Genomic DNA, 21,044 nt, shown 5'->3' with positions numbered 1-21,044 from the left:
ATTATCTAGGTCCCCGCCACCACCACCATAATAACTGCCACTACAGGATGGAGAAATGAAAGTCAAAACAGGTAAAAAATGTCTTTGCTTTTTTGTGTGTCCAAGGTGGAGGATGACCAATCAGCATTCTTTGGCCCCTGATCAAACTTAGTCATCACTGGGCTGCTTTTGGAGTTCCCTCAACAATATCTTGTTCATCTGTAAGCCTCAGGTTATTTCCCAAACTGCTAAAACTTCTCTCCTGTGAGTGTGTGGTGCTTTTTTTGTTACATAAACATCGGCACCCACAGCCTGAACACTGGAAATAGAGGAAATGAAAGATTGCAGTCTATTCCTGCATGCATATGTTATCTGAGCCTATGGTTAGGGGGTTGAAAACCTCTCAGAGTCAGGAGTTCCTACCCAGCTAAGTCTTACTTTATGTGCATTAAAATACCCCAACTACTTTAAACCCCTGTGCATTCACCATCCATGTATAAGACAACACCCAATTTTTGACTTTTTTTAAAGCAAAAAACATTGTCTTATACATGGAAAAATAAAGTTAATGGCAATTGGACATATTATCATCATGCTACTTACCTACATTTCCCAGAAGCATGTGAATTTCATGCTAACAGAACGAAGTTCAGTGTTTAATTTGGAGGGTGTACACCTCAAACAGTAAATTCCTTGGCAATCAAACAGTAACTTGATTCTAGTTTATTATTTCCTTGATTTTATTATTAGTTTTGTGTTTTAACTACTATAAAATATTGCCATCAGTAGCTTTCAAACAATTTTTACTAAGAATAAATAAATAATTGCAGACATGAAAATAGGTAGACTGTAAATTAATATATTCACAAGGTTTAAGTAAAATAACACCACCACCAAACTGTTGCCTCTGGGGCATACAGTTGGAGTTGGAGTTGGTGGGGTGCAGGGGGGTGTCCCTTACGATTAAAATACACATAGGGATATCACATTTTGAGACTGCATTTCAGTGTTAAACAGAGAAAAATAAACAAATTCTACATCAGATATACAGATTGTTTAAAGCAGACCTAACAAATCAAAGAAGTCACAGGGATTGGATGCACCCCCCCTTTTTTTTTACTGGCCAAGGAAATCAATCTCACAGTCTAATGTATCTCAAAACTCTTGACAAATACTACCAAAGAGGACATAATTTTCATCTCAGTGAATAGCAGTAGTTGACTGAAGTCAGCTAAATAACTATGGCAGTGGGCTCAAAGTAAGCCTATGAAAGTTTCCAGATACATGCACCTTAGTAGTCAGAAATAGGGCTGCTGTATTCATTTCAGTGTCAAGAAATGCTTTGCATTTGCTGCAGGTGGTACTGATGCCACACTGGATTGAGGTTGCTGACTTCAAAAGAGCAAGAATTCCACACACCACCAGTTCCTAACAATGTTGTTCCTGAAAGGTGTTACTTTTACTGCAAAGTTTAATGTATATTGTAGGCCTGGGAGAAAATGGCTTCAAGCTATTTCAATCCAATTTACTCTCAGGGGGCAAATTTTAAATGTATTTTTCATCCTTAAACCTTTATTACTGAGTGGTTTGGGTTGTGCAAAATTTTCAGTTTGTCACTAAAAGATATGTAGCTCTCAAAGTCTCCAGGTCACATACAAAATTAAGAATACTTTCAATCTGAAAGCATAGCTATAAGCAGTAGTATTTGGAAATATGTTATATAAGACACTACTGTTTTTTTCCTTCCACGCCAAAGGAAAAAGATGTTAGTTATTAGCTATAATAACTAGAAGCATTGTCTAGTGAACAGTTTTCCCCAACATGAAAATATGTGCAACAAAACAAAATTCATGACAAAATAACAAAGAAGAAAAATCAAGCTATCCACATCTAATCTGTAGCAAAGTGACAACTTGGTAAAAATGCCTAATCACAGAGGGTACCATAATTTGGTTCTGCAATGAGTGAGGAGCCTCCAAATCCACAGCAATTAATGTTGCGGTTGGGGATGGGATGGTCACACGAGTATTTTCTACACAAAGTGTCTGGGCAAGAATTGGATAGGAAAGACCAGTGTGATTTGCTACATGCATAACATGAAAATAATGGTTTGCACTAGCACAGCTCATAGATACAGCTAGGTCTGATTGCTTAGTTGGATAAACATTTCCTTAGATCATACTGGAAGTCCTAAGCAAGAAGGTTAGAGGGTACATGATCCTGAACTGCTGCACATTTAAAGACTGCATGAACCAGCTTTATCTTCATAATGTATGCGGATGTTCTGGATTGATTTCACGATAGACGTTCTATTGATCCACATTTTTCCAGAAGGTCAACCAAGCAGTCTTTCTATACTGATCAAGTAGCAAGTGCTTCTAGACATGATTAAATCACCACGCTAATCATGTGGAGTAAGAAAGTATTTAACTTTGGTCCAATTTTATCATGAATAATATTAAGAAACAGAAACTGAGTTGGCATGTGCCATATTTAACTTACCCAAAGTGAGATTTAAATGACCTAGTAATCTATGTCTTGTATATAAAACATTATTTCTGTTTTTTATTTTTACTACAGTTATTATTGAAGTGTACTTAGTTATGCACAGAAGAATGGTCTTTGGAAAGAAATAGTGGGAAAGAAATAGTGTGTCTGAAGATATACTGAAAAGCAGAATCATCTATCCATTATTTGGGCACATTCCAACCAAAGTGAAGCTCTTTGCAAAGTTCCATTGATTTCAAAAGAAGAGAATTAGTAAACCATGCTCTCATCTCCCCGTTGGCATCAGTGGGACTTAAAAAGTACATCGCTTGGCTAAATTGGCATTTCATCAACAAACTAAAAATTCCGCCTACTAAATTTCAAATTATAATGCAATTTAAATGTCACAACCAAGAAATTCATTGGTCTTCAGTTCTACAATCTCTACTAGTAAAACAAGAAAATAGGGTTACAGTTAAATGGTAAACTTGCCAAAAGAGCTCTTGACTTCATTGCTTCCAGTGGCAGAAATTATCAAGTGAAAAGCATGTTGCATAATTCAGATGATCCACATGGAAATGTTAAGTTTGAAACTTCAGGAATCATAATTTTATATGAAAATGTAGTTCATTAGGCAGTATCCAAATATTACCAGTTCCAGGAATATAGTTAATGAAAGGAGACTTAAAGTATATGTCTCCTTACATTGTTTTCAGCTTTGAAAGTGCTTTAACTTGAAGATTTACTGAGAGTGCTCGCAGATCGGCGCAGCTTCCCAGAGAGCTTGTTTTTTGTGGCACTTGACAGTGTTGGTGGCATCTGCTCTGCTGGCTCTGTCCCTACAGATGTGGCAAGATCAGCACTCAGACTTGTAGTGAGACAGCCTAAAAATAAGGAAAATCCTATTAGAATCGAAAGGGTTTAAAAAAACAACATACATTTCACTAGTTGAGAACAATGTAAGAAGCATAATCCTTAGAGAAGTCCAAGAAATCCACATAGAAACCATACAATACTTGCAAATAGCCAACTTATCTTCTTGGGCCTTCCTGCACTCCAGGTTCCAGCTTTTCTCTTTCTTGTAAAGGGCAAGGATTTCCCATATATACAGGACCATGGCACAAGACCAGCTTGCACTGACATTGTCCCTATCATCAGGATGATGGGGTGCTTGCTGCTATGCTGACACTATAATTGCAATCCTCTCCAGAAAATTGGTATGGATTTTGATTGTCTGTATGTGCGAGTATCCAGAAAAGGTGCATGTAAACAAACACATTTAAGCTGTATCGAAGAAAAAGAAATTGTTTGTTTTGTGTGTGTGCTAACAAAACATTTGTTATTCTTAGATGCAGGTTAAATACACATTCAGAAATATCACATATAGTCATTTTAGGATTGTACCACTTCAGAGTGCAGGTGGGGACTGTATGTCTCTATGTCCATTGAATTAAAAACAATGCACATACGTAAGAGTGGAATTCAACATAATGCTAGAGAGATCATTCCATCAGCACAGTAATATCTGCTTGCTGAACAGAACAGTCTCCCCTTTCCTCCCCTGCACAATGCTATGGGGGTTCACCTAACCTACCAGAGTGGTTTTGAGGGTGGTGTGCCAGGGGCTGGCTTCATTCTCTTCTTGGAATAGAGGCTTCCTTCTGCAGGCTTCCTTTCTTCCTTTCTTATATCAAGCCTGTGGCATGGTTGGCCAAATCCAGTAGCTCTGGCTACTGAAGAGTGCACTGACATTTTGCTGCATACCTCTCATGAGGACTGCAAATCATTGTCAGGGAAGTCCAAAATTTGGCTGTAGCGTTGTAATGATTAAAATGCATCTTGTATTATTTAAACATGCTTACAGTAAGTTGCCAACCATAATAAAGCAGAAAAACTATGGCCAACTTGTGTATTTGGCAACCTACAGCCTTTATGCTTATGAGATATTAATTTTTTACTACATATAATGCTTTAAAAACACATATCCTTGTAGTAAACCACTTGTTCCTAATATTAACTCTTAACTTTTAAATGTTTAAGCTGTTAATAAACTAATGAAGCTTTTTGCAGAAGAAATCTAGCCTTGAGAAAGCAGTTCAAGCCCTAGTAACCACAAGGCAACAGCATAGCAGAAAGGATACATTTGTGTGTGTTGTTATGAATATCTTTTGCTTACAGTGGCTGGAAAGTGAGGCTGGGGCTAGCAGATGTGAGGTGTGAAGATGCAAGCAATCTGGGCTATACTACTTTGCAATATTGTGGCATTCTGGATCCTGAGGGCAAGGACTTTGCTCCATCCTGTATCTCTATAAAGGTAGTTCTCTCTCCGGGCCAAGTTGGAGAAGGCTACACAGCAAAACCCAAACAGGCAGCATCTCCTCTCACATCTCACCCTTTTCCTATTTTTCCTTGTGGGCTGGGATTTTTAGTGGTGTAGGGTTAGTCTGCTTAGGTAGGATAAATTTTTCACTCTATTTCCCTTTCCCCAAGGGTAACCTCCCATCAGACAGAAGATGCCCTAGCTGTGTAAAACTAACTTAGGAAATAAAGCCTTTAAACTTCCATTGTGGGCTGGTTATTTGTCCACATATTCCATTGCAAAGATAGACCCCAGTTGTGGTTGTTCGTTACATTTCCCTGTCAAGAAAGATCCTGGGCTGTGTGGTGGTTGTTTCAAAATTATAATCTAGCTCTAATCCCCAAACTAGGTTGTAATACTGATGTCCCTTGTGCAGAGGCTGTGCTGTTAGATTGTTTTTTCTTGTTTTAAAGTCGCTGAAAAAGAACTAGGGTGGGCACCTATATAAAATGTATCGTCTGCTTTAGGCTGCTAACAGGTAGGGTGATGAATTTTTTGCTGCTGTCACATGATGCAATTCCTAGACGATCAGCATGCACACACATCCATATAACAAAGGCAACATAACCAAGTGTTTCAGTGAAAAGGTTGGCCATGTCTATGTTATCTTGTATGTCTACACAAGCTGTACACTAATTCTGTTAAAGTAGTAAGCTGATGCCCTTTGAACAGATGCTTTTGCAAGCTGAAATTCAGGAAAATGTAAAAAAAGATACAGATGCCCTGGAAACAGCCACAACATAAGCCTCCTGGCTTTCAGTCTTATTTCAACATTAGAAGTTCAAGGTGTCCACTGTATAATTCACATGGTACCCTGACTTGGAATGCAAAACAAGCTCTCTCCACTGACTAATCTTTCAATATGTAAGCAAGTTCAAGTTATGAGACAGTTGAAGACAATGTAATAATGTAAACTTGTGTTTGAGGCTGGTCGTTCTTTTTCATCCCCTGAATATTCTGAAGTGCCTTCTTCAAGGAATTTAATTAAGACCCCATCCCCAAATTTCCTCCTCACATTTCATTTCAGAACCTTGTGTGACACTCGGATTCCTTGAAGGACTTAAGACAATGTCTGTTTAAAATTACCTGCACGGATTTCACTGCCACTTATGAATTTTAGTCATATAGCCTTTTGGAGGATGACTGCCTGGGAACTTACACAAAATGGCAATATATATAAATATTTAATTTTTCTTAAGATCCAAGTCAGTCATTCTCCAAAGGCCCATGTGACTTATATTCAGAACTTGCAGTGAAATCCTATGCCTGTTTACTCAGCAGTATATTCCCCCCTGTGCTCAAGAGGGCTTATTCCCTAATAAGTATGTTTAGATTGCAGCCTAAATCTCATCTTATCTCACTGAAAAGAGAAGCAGCATCTTCTGCTCAACTCAAAAGCTAGAACACATTTAAGGAGGGTGCATATTATGTACGCAGTAGAGGGTAAGCATGCAACTTCTGTACTTAGTTCCCTGGCACAATTATAATCAATGCTCCAAGGAACATTAAAATGCATGCTGCAATCGAGCACAGTTGTTGCTACTGTGGCTTTGACAAGTCCCAGGAGACTTATGCAAATGCAAATGCCATTTCATCACCTCTCTCCTAGTAAAGAGCTTTTAAACAACGTTGTCCATCTCCTGAAACTCTCTCACATAAATATTTTTATTAATACTGAGTCAAACTCCTATATAGCAATTCCCCTGAGAGTGAAGAGGCAAAGCGAGAATCCCATCAACAGCAGATAACACTTCTGTGTAGGAGCCTAAAAGCCTCCAAACTCCCCACCCCCATTTACAGGAACAGATGAATGCAGCATTATATGTGTTGAAAACTAATGTTTTCAAGTTTGTATAATTTTTCATCTTGATGGAATGCCAGGATGATTCACAGCCCAACCACATGATCTGTTTGTGTGACAGCACACTTCCCATGTGCTTTATCAACATGCCAGTTTACTACAAGAGGCAGCTTGGGATGAGATAACAGAAAGATCTTTGGACAGTGGGTCTGCCATAATGGTGTCACACAATTGGGCAACAGTTACAGTAGTGGCTATTTATCATAAGGAAAAATAAAAACAAACATGATATGATTCAACAGTCAGTATACATAGATAGCCAAATATTTCATTTTTGGGATGAAAACTGTGTCCCAACCAACTGCATACAGATCATATGGAACCTTAAGCATTTTTTAACTCCTGGTGAAATACAGTGGTGCCCCGCAAGACGAACGCCTCGCAAGACGGAAAACCCGCTAGACGAAAGGGTTTTCCGTTTTGGAGGCGCTTCGCAAAACGAATTTCCCTATGGGCTTGAATCGCAAGATGAAAACGTCTTGCGAGTTCCTGCGGGTTTCCCCCCCTTTCCCCCCCTTTTTCTAAGCCGCTAAGCCGCTTATCAGCTGTTCCGCTGATAAGCCGCTTAACAGCTGATCGCTGAAAGCCGCTAAACTGCTAATAGCGCTAATCCGCTAAGCTGTCAATGGGCTTGCTTCGCAAGACGAAAAAACCGCTATAAGAAGAGCCTAACGGAACGGATTAATTTCGTCTTGCGAGGCACCACTGTATTAAAATAGGCCTGCTCTTAGCCTGGCAATCCCAAGGCATGTTTTCCTCACACCATTTCCATATATCTGTTTGCAAGCCAACTGGAAACACTCTCCCTCATGCTGTGGCCCTAGTTAACCTCTTTCCCACCCATGCTGACAGGTAGCTTAAGGCCTGCTCACTCTGGCTATTTTCCTAGGAGAGGTCCCATGTAAGCTCCAGGCACAGTACTTGTCTAGTACTCCGTTTCAGGGTTTGGTTTCAGGAAACAGAAGGCCAAAACAAAATGATGGTGATACACAATTAGTAATTGTAGAAATGCTGTTTTAAAAGAAAGTAAATAGTGGGCAGGGCAGGGTGGGAGGGATGCAGATAGGGATGTGATGGAGTTAAAGGGTTAAAAATGGCTGCCAGTGGATCAATGATAAAGCATCCTAGTTTGTGTGCTCAGGTTGGTAAGATTTTAACCAGTCCCCAGGAGCAGAGCCATTCTCAGTCAATGGAAGTGCTGCAGTTTTAACTAGTGAAGACTGGATTCTTGGGAAGGATTCCATTTCTAGTCGATTTATTCATGAGTAAGCATCACCAAACTACTCAAAAGGTGCCAGAGACAACAGAAAGCATTATCAGGTGCTGCTTTTCTTACCATAGAATCATAGAGTTGGAAGAGACCACAAGGGCCATCGAGTCCAACCCCCTGCCAAGCAGGAAACGCCATCAGAGCACTCCTGACATATGGTTGTCAAGCCTCTGCTTAAAGACCTCCAAAGAAGGAGACTCCACCACACTCCTTGGCAGCAAATTCCACTGTCGAACGGCTCTTACTGTCAGGAAGTTCTTCCTAATGTTTAGGTGGAATCTTTTTTCTTGTAGTTTGGAACCATTGCTCCGTGTCCGCTTCTCTGGAGCAGCAGAAAACAACCTTTCTCCCTCCTCTATGTGACATCCTTTTATATATTTGAACATGACTATCATATCACCCCTTAACCTCCTCTTCTCCAGGCTAAACATGCCCAGCTCCCTTAGCCGTTCCTCATATGTCAACCATATGTCAGACCATACTACTCATTGTGAGAAGACAGCCAAAATTCTCCCTTCCGTGCAAAAGCATAGGAACCCAGCCTGTATGCCATCTGCTAGCTGGAATGATGTACTTTCATAGAATGGTTTGTGCCACTGTGACTGTGAATGGGTGCCTAATATTTCCATGTATGCGCCTGTCCCTCTGTCATACCTTTTCATGCTGTCTACCCTGAGATGACTCACAATGTTCATTTATCCTACAAAGATGTGCTTACAAGCTGCAACGGGTAATACTATACTACTACTACTACTGTTAGGGACGCAGGTGGCGCTGTGGGTAAAAGCCTCAGTGCCTAGGGCTTGCCGATCGAAAGGTCGGCAGTTCGAATCCCTGCGGCGGGGTGCGCTCCCGTCGTTCAGTCCCAGCGCCTGCCAACCTAGCAGTTCGAAAGCACCCCCGGGTGCAAGTAGATAAATAGGGACCGCTTACAAGCGGGAAGGTAAACGGCGTTTCCGTGTGCGGCTCTGGCTCTGGCTTTGGCTCTGGCCAGAGCAGCGATGTCACGCTGGCCACTGACTGACTCTCCAAGGTTTCAGATAGGAGTCTTTCCCATCCCTACCTGGAGATGCCAAGGATTGAACTTGTGACCTTCAGCATGCAAACATTTGCTCCACCACTGTGTGATGCCCCTTCCAAAAAGGAAATAGCACTCTGGAAGGCTAGTACACTAAGCCCCCAAATTAATGCAAATGTATACCATGGTAGCCTGATGGCCCATGTAGAATACGGAACCTTGAAAATCAAACAGAAAAAAAGAGGAGGTGGGAATGCATGCCACTCTACAAACTTCCTTCTTCAACTCTGTACTTTTTTGAGGTGGTGGTGGAAGGTAACCACCCTTATCACCTCATGACAAGAGAGGCAGTGAGTAGAGTTGCCACCTTTGGTCGGGCAAAATAAGGGACGTGGGGAGGAATTGGGGGACTAAAAATTACTTTACCTCGTGCAGAATGAAATGACATCAAAGCAATCCATTGCAATGGGTTGTTTCCAATGCTGGTCATACTCATAGGGTAGAACCAATGACCCAATGCACATTCATTTCAATGAGTCACATGCTCCCCACCTGATGAATGGCCAGCCAAAGAAAGAAAGAGGTGGAGATAGCAACAAATGCTGTTTCTTTTCCTCACAAAGCTTTGTCTCCAATAGGGTTGCCATATTTCAAAAAGTAAAAACCAGGACACCCTGAAAGTTGTTTAACTTTTTTTAGGAAGACCGCAAAATTGTTGAGCTGTAGGCATTCATAGAATCATAGAATTGAAGGTACTCTGAAGGTCATCTAGTCCAACCCCCAGCAATGCAGGAATTTTAACTAATGCATCATTTAAGGCACTCTTATACCACATTAACAGTCATGGAGTCCCCCAAATACCTCCAGTATGCCCAGAAATATAATCCTCAGAGTCCTCTGGGGAGAAGGACTGCTTGCTGTCCCACTGTTCTTTCTCAGGTAGCAAAATGTCTTGGGCTAACCCAGTCCTACCTATTTAGCAGTCAGGAAGGGTCACCATTTGAAGTTTCAGCATTTGCCTGAAGTCACTAAGTTCTAGCAATTCTGCTTGTCTCTGCTCCCTCCCTCTGCATTTGTGATAGAAGGGCTAACCAGGCTGGTCTGCAATACAGGGGTGTAAGAAGTGCTGGGAAAAGGCTGATTTTTGGAAAACCCCACAGCCAATTCTAACAATTGCAGGTGACATGTGCCATCATAAAATATGCATTTAGTTTTGTGTATGGGAAGGGGGAGAAAGTTTATTTCAAAAACAATTAGTTGGTAGGACTCCTTACTGAGCTCCCTGCCTCTGCGCTGCCAAACAAGCTGTTTCTCAAGGCTAGTGCTCCAGTATTGGCCAGCCTGGAGCATCAATCAGCCGGCTTTGGAGGGTAGGGCAGGCTCAACTTCCTAAGCAGCTAGCAAGTTAAATTGCGAACAAGGCAAGCAGATTTGGGTGAGCACACAAACGCCAATTTTTATATCTTCAAAAATGGGACAAATTGGGAGCCAAATGGGGTAGGGGACTCTGCACCCCCAAAACGCGACTGCCTTGTATTTTAAGGGATGGGCTAGTTAGTTAGAATACACTTACTTTCACTGCAGCCTTTTTGTTTGTTTCTATTTTTATCTAGTTTTAAAGTTTTATTTCATAAGATTTATATACTACTGTACTTACTTTTATTCATCACATTTTGTAATATCTCGTGGGAGAAACTGGCTGTTTGGAGGACAATATATCAGCAGTTCTGTAGTTTTTCTGCAGCTTTTATTTATTTATGAGGCCCACTTCACAGAAGTCAGGTTTGGAACATAGTTTTGCCCCAGGAGCAGCTCATGTTTGGAGCAAGTCATTAAAGGAAAATAAATTCAAGTAGCTTAGGCAATTTTAATATCTTATAACATGGTTCAGCTAAATTTTCACCTAGGAGTTTGTTTCAAACCTTTTAAACATTTATATACTCATACATTGTACTTAAATAATGAAAGTGAAAAAGTTTAAAGCAAGCAAAACACAGGTTGGATATGCAAATAGTTTTGTGCAAAATATGTAGATATTTGTAGAACTGGGAAGGTGCTTTGGTTTTTCCTTGGGGAGAAAAAAAGGGAGGGTGCAGTGTTTTACATTCCTGAAGCCAAGCAGAGTGACAGATGGTCAAAATAGCACAATTTCCCTCAAATGAGTAAGTTCAAGTAACAGTCATGCAATCACACAACAAGAGCACTCCTGTGCATATGAAAAGCTGTACAGTGCAAACAGGCAAGCATGTGCAGGAAAGGGCAGCTGCAACTTGTAATCACTTGCACAACATTCCATCAGCCTTTCAAAGTTGCACATTCCTTCAGTCAAACCTTTCTTCTGCCAAGTGCTTAACTATGCAACCAGTCTCATTGCTCCCCTTAAACAGGTCTTGATTGACGGGGAGAAAACAGCTGCACAATGAGCAAATAACTGCAAAAGATAAAGTCTTTTATAAAAATATTATAATTATTCCACCTGCAAGCCATCTGGCACAAATTTGACTTGAGCCCGCTTCTCCCCAGAAGTACGGAACTTCATATTCCAGTTCACTTTAGAGAAAGAAACAGAGCAGCCCCTCAGCCTCAGCAAAATAAACAGTGTATTAACATAAAAGTTACAGTGAGAAAGTGCTCAGTACAAAGCCCATTTATGCCTTCATCTCAGTCAACAGAAAGCATCTCTACAATTCTGTGCTCTAAAAAGAACACATTGGCAAGAAGGTGTTTTACAACACAGTTCACCCCCTGAGAATAATAAAATGCACAACCTGACTCAAAAACATAGTCCTAGGAAGCAATAGCTGCTGATTTCACTGGAACAACTTCCAAACAATGTGTTTAAGATCAAAGAATAAATGAGTTAAATTTGTATTACTAATGAACACATATTCCCCTCTGATACACAAATGCTTTGCTTCCCTTAGGGATATCAGTTAAGCGCCAGAGCTTACAAAAAGATAATCTAACCCTGAAAAGTGTTTCAGCTGATGTATGATTGCAATGAGGAATCATCCATTAACCTGATGAGCTGGCCGTTTGACAGGTTATTCTGTAAGCCTCCTCATTTATTTGTGAGCTAGCTTTGTAAGAGTTAATTCAGCGCCTCAGCAACCCAGCCAGCCACTGAGCCTATCCAGCCAGCAATGCTCTGCTGCTGGGCAGCTTCCTTCCTTTTCAGCACTGCACTGGAAATTACCCAAACAAGCAGAACCAAGCAGACTGCAAAGGTCACACCTGGCGTGTGGCCAGCTCCAAAACCGCACCCCCAATTGCCAGGTTCAGGGCAGCCTGTGTTTTCCTTCCTTTGTTTCTTTTTTCCTCCCCCAGCTGTTCCATTCATAGGCCCAAGCTCAGCAATCTGCCCTTCCCAGAAAAAGAGCCCCTTATTAAGCTGAGCTAACTCAAAGGGCCAGCACAGCACGTGCCGCTCCTTATCTGCACCATCTCAAGATCCTATTCCATGGTGCTTAGGCAACAAAAAAAGTAAATGGACCTAACTCCCATTGGCTCCCCTGCAGCAATTCAAACAGAAGTGCAAAGCAACAAAGACATTTTCCACCATGGCAGGTGTTGGTGTCAGATTCCGCCTGAAGCAAGCAGGAGCAGAAGGGGGGGGGGTGTTCCAGTGAAGCTTTAGACATGCAGGGGCAAAGAGAGCTGAATATGGGATTCTTCGTATTGCTGCTTGGGGTGGGGGGATACGAAGGGTCCCTTGTTGCTAGCGCAGCACCCAGTGAAAAAGGAAGAGACCAACCCAGATAAATGAGAGATGTTTCAGTTTTATACAAGCAACAGAAAGAATCTGGTTAGTAAATTGAGCATGACGCCATGTGAGCAACCTCTTACCTTTCTCAATTACTGTAATGAGATCTTTACATATTTTAATCTAAAGGGAAAGAACACAAAATCATGTAAATATGGGAATAGAGCACCTGCTGCTCTAATGACAGCCTTATACACATTACTTACACAGTTATTAATGGGAAAAAACACAAGTTGTGTGAACTATACGTTCAGCGCCTATCATTTGGAAATGGAACTAATGAACATTAGCACTATTACTGAGTGAGAGGTAGGTGGTAAATTACTTCCACAGACAGATCCCACCACTGCTGGTTGAAAAACAATGAGACAGAAAATTACGATAGGAGAAATTAAAAAAGCCATTCCCTTCCTTCACAATGTATATATTATTTGCATATTACTGTACCATATAAATTATATTACAAAAATCTTCCATCATTTGACACTAATCAATTTTACATCCTCTATCAGCTTGAGTCTTTGCCAGGCAGCTATAAGGAACTTCATGCTAAATAGTCTAGTTATCAAACACAGACTTACATTTCAAGGAAAAACTATACATAGAATCATTAGCTTTCCATTTTTATACAATTCCAAAAACAGAGTAAAAAGTATTTTATGTACCAGCATACACAGCCTCTTTTATGTGCAAAATTGTAGCAATTTCCTAATTTTGTGCTTTCAAGGGTTAAGGATGTGTTTGATTGGTGAGATGCTGACTAGGCAATGACAAATTCTGTTTGATTTCATTATATCCAGATCCTCATCTTATTGGGCCACAGACCAACCAGTTAAATTTGGCAACTAGGGAGAAACAACGTTCAAAAAAGTCATATATTTCATCCACAAAGCTTTTGTTTAACCCAAATACTTGCCTCTAGAGATTTGTGATGGGATTTTTGCTCTCAACACAAACCAGTATGTAAAGATGAATAAGCCCATGGGTCAGTTCATAACTGCTTTTTCCTAATCTTGATTTTAATTTGTTTTAGAATACATGATTGTAAGATGCACCAAGTATATCTTCTGTTGGAGCCAGAAGTTGGGGCATAAAGCAGGTGGAGGGGGTAAAAAAGGAAATAGAAAAGTAGGCAATAATAACAACACAAAAAGTAGCATAAGCTCTTCCACGATATATAAACTGATTGGGCAGCTGCCACCTGTAATTGCACTTAACTCTCTATAAAAAGGAGCTCTCTATTGAAAAACTAAGACACTGACAACTTTCTACACTCTACCTGCTGGAAGCACTTTGAGGAATTAAAAAAACAAACTAGTTGGTTTTTTTTAATACCCTGCCCAACTGGCTGGGTATCCCCAGCCACTCTGGGTAGCTTCCAACACATATAAAAACATAATAAAACATCAAACATTAATAGTAACAATCTGATCTAATATAAAAAGCCACAACTTTAAAATAAACAGCATATTAAACAATGCAACATTCAACAATCCATATGAATCTAATAGTAAACAGTAAAATTAAGCATCACCAAATAATAATTAAACAGTTTACACTCGCCCCCTCCACTATGTTTTGGTGGATTTTCTGAGGGCAGGAGGTGCATGTGGGGAGGATAAGGAGGGGGAAACACCATTGCTGACAGGACTGGTTAGGTGAAACACAACCCATATTTTTAATGTTTCTATAAACTGTCCAAAGAACTTTTGGGTGGTATTGTTGGTATCCATTTGTCTCAAGAGACAATGGAGTGTGCCTCTGGGGGTGAAGTCAAAGTGATCTCCCTGGGGCGCAAGCCTGGGCAGTGTGTCTGGAGGTCCTGGGCAGCCCAGGAAAGCAGAGCAATATGTTTGGCACTAGCTTGGCTGCTGAAATTGCCAGAAGGAGGCATACAAGGCACCACCCAAACATCTTAGGGACTCTACTCCCAGTTTATGTAAGGTTTACTCCTTAGCCTTTTCTTCTCCCAAAGATATCCCACAAGGCAGCAGAGGTTTAGGATCAGAGTTTTCCTTCTCTTAGATTTGGCTCCCTTCCCAGGTTGATGAGCCCCATCTGCCCCTCACTTCTCTCTACAGCATGTGCAGAAGCCACCTTCTTGAACATTGGACCCACTATTGGCCTTCTCCCCTGAATCTACTGGAGCCTGTCTTCACATGCAGGGTAAATCCCTAACTCATGGAGGGTTTGAGACCCATCAGCTACCCTCACTTGGTTTAGCCAGCCAGCCAAAGCTGTTTCCCAGGGTGTGGCTGCTGTCACATGCTGACAGCTTCTAGGAACCACAGATGAGAATGGAGTACAGGGTGGGGACTAAAGGTGGATAAACTACCCCAGAAGGAGCATGAAGTATTCCCCACCAGAGGAACTACCCCTCCCCTAACACTCCATACACCCCTTGGATGGTATACAAATGGAATAAATAAACAAAATAATAAACACCCCTTCATTCCATGGCACAGGGACATAGATCATGCTATGGAATCATGGTACTAGAATGAATAAAACACTAAGAAAAGTGCAGGGTTTTTATTGCTGGGAAAGACCCAAATACATTTTTTCCTCTTTGAGCAGCTGCTTCTTGGTCCTTTAGAAGTCATAATTCTGTTTGTAATCAGTCTGTTGCCATAGAAATGAATGTGATAACATACATCCAGCTTTATGGACCTAGAAGATGGATAAGAATTACCATGGGGAGGTGATAGTATCTGATTGAACAGAATCAATTGAACTGGAGGAAAACAACTTTGCCTTTTATCTGGTTAAGTAAATATATTTTCTCCACTGAACCACTGAATTTGCTCCTACATATACAATAGGCAAAGAGTCTATTGTGTATTTGTGTAGCTTTTTCAAAAGATGCAACCAATATATTACATCTGCAGCTAAATAATTTGGTTGTGATTACTTTTGATAGGATATCCATAATACTCTGGCTTTGTTACATGGCGGAAAACATGACCCTGGAAGTATCAAGCAGTTGCAACAAAATATTGGCTTGGATTGGTAGTCAAAGCAAAGATTTATGGCAGGATAGTTAATAGAGCAGATTTCTACCCTTTCTTACTTTAATAAAAAAAATTCTCTCCCCACCCCGATACATAGAATAAGAACATGGGGTGGATTCCCCTAATGAACCCCACTTGCACAATGAAGCTTACTCCCCTCTCCTTCTCTCACACCTCCTGAAATCAGAACAGTGTTGGGGAGGAGAGGGGTGGTTCCATCTGGCAAGTTGCAATGCTTGTACAGACAGAATGTGTCTAATAGCACAGAGATTCCACCCATGCATATGAATACTCTGAAGACTAAACTGCCAGTGGGATGTCATAACTTCATGGTTGAAATTTAGTTCAGGCTGTCTTAAAAAGTTATGAGTGCCTTCAAACATCACACAATGGTCCTTCTCGTCCCTCTTTATTCCTTGTAGCCCCTCTTCCTTCCCCAATTCAGCTCCAGAAAGTCCCCCATGCCTCCTCTTACTTGCCTCTTCTCTAAGCTAAAAAGACCCATATGTTGCGACCTTATCTCAAAAGGGAGTTGCTTCAGTCCCATGAACATTTTTGTTGTGCTTTTCCAGCTCTACAATATCCTTTTTAAAGGGAGGTGACCAGAACTGAACACAGATTTGTATTTCAATTCCTTCCTGAATGATCCCTAGCATGGGATACACAATTTTCACAACACTGGATTGAGAACTTCAATTTTTTAGTTATTTATGTATGGTAAGATTTATACCCCCATCCTTAAGTATGACTACTATCAGGGTTTGTTAACAAGAAAATAGTGATTTTTAAATACAGTAGATATACACTTAGAATGTCAGTTAAAATCAATCTCAGTTAATTTCAGCTTTAAAACTGGAGCAAAAAAAGGTTTTTGCCTGACACCAAACAGATACCAAAGTTGGCACCAATGAACCTTCTGGGTGAACTCCATAACCAAAGGGCCTTTTTTCTTGGTGCCCCTGCTATCAGATATTAAATGGGTGGCAACTAGGAAAGGCTTTGGACAAAGATGTCATGGATCAGGCAGGCACATACAGAAGGAGCTGGTTCTGAAGGTACTCAGATTCTTATGTAGAATTGTGCTCAGGAACAGATGGGTAGCCAGTGAAGATTTTTCAAACCTGACTGAATGGGTTTCAAAGTTGTCCTGGTTAGTAGTCTAGCAGCAGCATTCTGAACTAAGTGAAATTTCCAGAAAGCAGCTTCATGTATAACACATAGTAGTAATCTGTTCTGGGTGCAGCTCAGCTACCTCTGTACAGTGGTGGAGTGTGCCCCGTGGGCGCCTGGGGCAGGTGGGGGCGTGCTGCACCGTGGGGGCAGGAAACACTGCCGGAGCAACTGTGACCTTGGGTTCCCTCCAGCTGGAGGGAGGCTGAGGGGGATCCAGTGGGTGGGCACTGCCCTGTGCCATCCTTCTCTATGATATAATCCTAATGGAGAGATGGGATTTATGAATAGACCCCGCTGCAAATTTTGAGATATCACACTTGCATGAGAAGACTGCACTATGCCATAAACAGCACATTTGAGTTGGCACATTGGCTGCTTGCAGGGATGGGGGAGAAATTTGATTCAGTTTACATTTAAAACTGAGTTTTTCAAACTTGTTGTTGTTTAGTCATTTAGTCATGTCTGATTCTTCGTGACCCCATGGACCAGAGCACGCCAGGCACTCCTGTCTTCCACTGCCTCCCGCAGTTTGGTCAGACTCATGTTTGTAGCTTCGAGAACACTGTCCAACCATCTCGTCCTCTGTCGTCCCCTTCTCCTTGTGCCCTCTATCTTTCCAGCATCAGGGTCTTTTCCAGGGAGTCTTCTCTTCTCATGAGGTGGCCAAAGTATTGGAGTCTCAGCTTCACGATCTGTCCTTCCAGTGAACACTCAGGGCTGATTTCCTTAAGAATGGATAGGTTTGATCTTCTTGCAGTCCATGGGACTCTCAAGAGTCTCCTCCAGCACCATAATTCAAAAGCATCAATTCTTCGGCGATCAGTCTTCTTTATGGTCCAGCTCTCACTTCCATACATCATGACTGGGAAAACCATGGCTTTAACTATACGGACCTTTGTTGTTAAGGTGATGTCTCTGCTTTTTAAGATGCTGTCTAGGTTTGCCATCGCCTTTCTCCCAAGGAGCAGGCGTCTTTTAATTTTGTGACTGCTGTCACCATCTGCAGTGATCATTTTCAAACTTACACTTTCCAAAACAATATGAGAACCAAAACACACCTATCCGTCAACATACACACTTATCTAAATTTTGTGATGCAGTTTTCCAACCAATGTTTATAAAAATGCATATAAAAGGATGAGATGTGCATAAAAATAAAAATACATAATATTTAATTATTTTGGCTCCATGGAGAATTGCTCTTACAGAATAAAGACTGAGTGTTGTGACCTCTGCTTTTCTGGATGGCCAGTAGAGGGAACTGCCCTTGGAACAGTGTTTCTGTGTATTTTGTAAAACAGCTATAGAGGATGTTGTTCACATTATTACCTCTATATAAGGTTCCCCATGAAAAATATTTGAGTTTAGCCACAAAAAGAATTTCTGTGAGTTTCTGTGCGAGTTTCTGTGCTTTTTGCTGTTAGACAAGGAAAATTATGTTTCTGTATTTGTGTTGGTAGAAATTAAGAGCCAGATTTGTGGCACAATTCTGAATGTCTTTTTACTACTACTACTACTACTACTACTACTAATGAAAGTAGCATAAAAATGCATTATATAGTAGAAATTGCTTGCAAAAATGTGCACACTACTAAAAAATGCATACAAATATGTGTTTATTAGGAGAAATTCTCATGAAAATGGTGTAATTCTCATGAGAATTAAAAATAAATAAATCGCAAATTGCTGCAGAAATGTGAACTGAATTTAATGTTGGAAAAATGAGAAACAGGGAGAATGAAATTAATGCCTAGCTTCTTGTATAAGAATATACCTTCCAGCTTTAGGAAGACCTGATTCTTCAAGCATTTAACTCTTTTTAAGTTAAGTTCTTTTCACAAGGTAACCATATGCAGTGCCCTCCATGCTGGCTAGGACTGATGGGAGTTGGTGTCCAACAACATCTGAAGGGCATCATGTTGGCTACATGTAGAACTGAATGCATGGAAGGGGAATGGCACCTGCTGGCCCCATACTTGCGGTCTAAAAAGTGGAACTTACACAAGCACAGCTGCCTATGGGAGAGCCCATGCATACACAGACTTCCTTTCAGATGTCACACTGACATGCAGGCCATGGCATCCAACATCAGGAGCAGGGCCAGTGGGCACATTATCACTCCCCATCAACATGCTTAGTTTATAGGTAAAGGGTAAAGGGACCCGTGACCATTAGGTCCAGTCGTGGCCGACTCTGGGGTTGCGGCGCTCATCTCGCTTTATTGGCCAAGGGAGCGGGCGTACAGCTTCCGGGTCATGTGGCCAGCATGACTAAGCCGCTTCTGGCGAACCAGAGCAGCGCACGGAAATGCTGTTTACCTTCCCGCCGGAGCAGTACCTATTTATCTACTTGCACTGTGATGTGCTTTCGAACTGCTAGGTTGGCAGGAGCAGGGACCGAGCAACGGGAGCTCACCCCGTCGCAGAAATTCGAACCTCCAACCTTCTGATCGGCAAGCCCTAGGCTCTGTGGTTTAACCCACAGCGCCACCCGCGTCCCATACCCGCGTTTATACAAAGAGCTTATCTTGAGAAACAATTGCTTGTGAATATACTGTAGTACAGGCAGCCCCCCCCCCCCTTTACATGGGGATTATGTTCTGAGGCACAGCGGGGGCGGGGGCAGAGAAATTGAATATAATTCTAAAAGCCTGAAAAGACCTCATTCTGCCCCACCCCACCCTTTTAGTGGCATTTTAGTGACCTCTTTATGACATTTCCAGGTCACTTCCAGGTTTGGCACAATATACATGGTCGCACACATACCAAACACGTGTAAACGAGGGGCTGCCTGTATTATATGTTTTGTTCAAGTAATATTATGCCTGCATTTTTATAGAATTTGGTTTTCTGTATCATTCGGTAGCTGAATTACTGGGTGGTGGAGGGGGAGACAGACCCATTAACTATTGATACGGAAGCCGTGGGGCACAAATTGCCTACTTTGGAGGAGTCAGAAGATGAAATTGTGTTTTTCATTAAGGGCCTCCTTACCTTTCCCCATAATTTGAGCGTTGTTTGGTAGCAATCCACAAAGCAGCAGCAGGGAAGCCTCCAGAATATCATTATTTTCCAGGTCAGATTCAAGCATATATTTCTGCATCTAAAGTGGATTAAATAATTATGTTGCCCTAGCTCAATAAATCAACTTTTTTGCAGTTTGGAAAGTGATGGAGAAATGTGTTGAAAAGTGTGGGCTGAACAAATGACTTACAGGAATACCTGTACACACATCAAATCAGGATAAAGGCAGGACAAATGCTCATTGTAGTATAACTGATCCATATAGAAATCAGAATGAATGCTGAATAACCTCTCTACATGAGCTTTGTGCTAGCGAATCAGGATGAATGCTGAGTAAATAGGTTGTCTGGATGGGCAACAAATGTATCATCCAAAACCAGCAGTCAGTATTGCACCTAGCCTACATGCTGAACAGCAGCCATTTTGTTAGGAGAAAGCTTATTTAGATTTATAAACTGTGCTGTGCAAAAACACTATCAAATTACTCAGTCAGCTTGAAGCTGCACGAGCTAAATTAACACCTGCCTGGTTAAGAGTATAACTGAGAGAAGGGGGGAAAACTTAGAATTTAAATTAATTACAAACTCCAACAACAATATTTAGACTCGGCTACATTCCTTTAAAACAAATGATGTTTGCTGTGCTATAATTAAGTATCACAAGAATAGAGCTAATTATTATGTAGGATATACTTAAATAAGTTTGTTTTACTTTAATGTATTAGAAATAGGGGAATATACTTTTATTATGTTAAGCAAAAACAACCTAGCATTCTGGACAATCAAATTTGCATTTAACGTAAGTCTTATGAACGTTGTGTGTGATATCCATAGATCCACGAAACAGCTATGCTATTCAATTATTCTGTAATAGTAAACAAATTATCAGCAAATTACAGTGAATTCCACAGTTTCTTCTTAATTTTGGTGACAGCAGTCAGAGCGTGTATCTTGCTTCTGCAACTGGCAAAAGAGTTGCTTTAGCTTTATTTTTTCTGAGCATTATTCTTTATTTTTCAAATCATTAGCATGCACGTGAATGACCTCATGATGAACAGATGCACTTGGATATGACTGTGATTAGATCAGTCCTCTCAGCAG

At 41.0% G+C, this 21,044-nt stretch overlaps 1 protein-coding gene and 1 long non-coding RNA gene across 8 annotated transcripts in view; one reads left to right on the top strand and one right to left on the bottom strand.

The window, feature by feature from the left end:
* LOC307220060 overlaps positions 1-21,044 on the top strand; it is a 44,850-nt gene that overhangs the window by 8,855 nt on the left and 14,951 nt on the right. The window lies entirely within an intron of this gene.
* The window catches only part of RALGAPA2 (Ral GTPase activating protein catalytic subunit alpha 2), a 209,264-nt gene continuing 188,921 nt past the window's right edge, over positions 702-21,044 (bottom strand). For 3 of the 7 annotated variants that reach the window (XM_079983435.1, XM_079983436.1, XM_079983441.1), the window contains one exon: positions 702-3,350. In XM_079983435.1, coding sequence (XP_079839561.1) covers positions 3,196-3,350 — 155 coding nt within the window. In that variant the 3' untranslated portion in view covers positions 702-3,195. The other 4 variants (XR_013840655.1, XM_079983438.1, XM_079983439.1 and 1 more) reach the window with 4 other exon arrangements.

This window comes from Podarcis cretensis, assembly GCF_951804945.1.
Source record: "Podarcis cretensis genome assembly, chromosome: 7".
Classification (NCBI taxonomy): Eukaryota; Metazoa; Chordata; class Lepidosauria; order Squamata; family Lacertidae; genus Podarcis; species Podarcis cretensis.
Note: the sequence above shows the minus strand (reverse complement) of the source record. Positions and strands in the feature narration are given on the sequence as shown.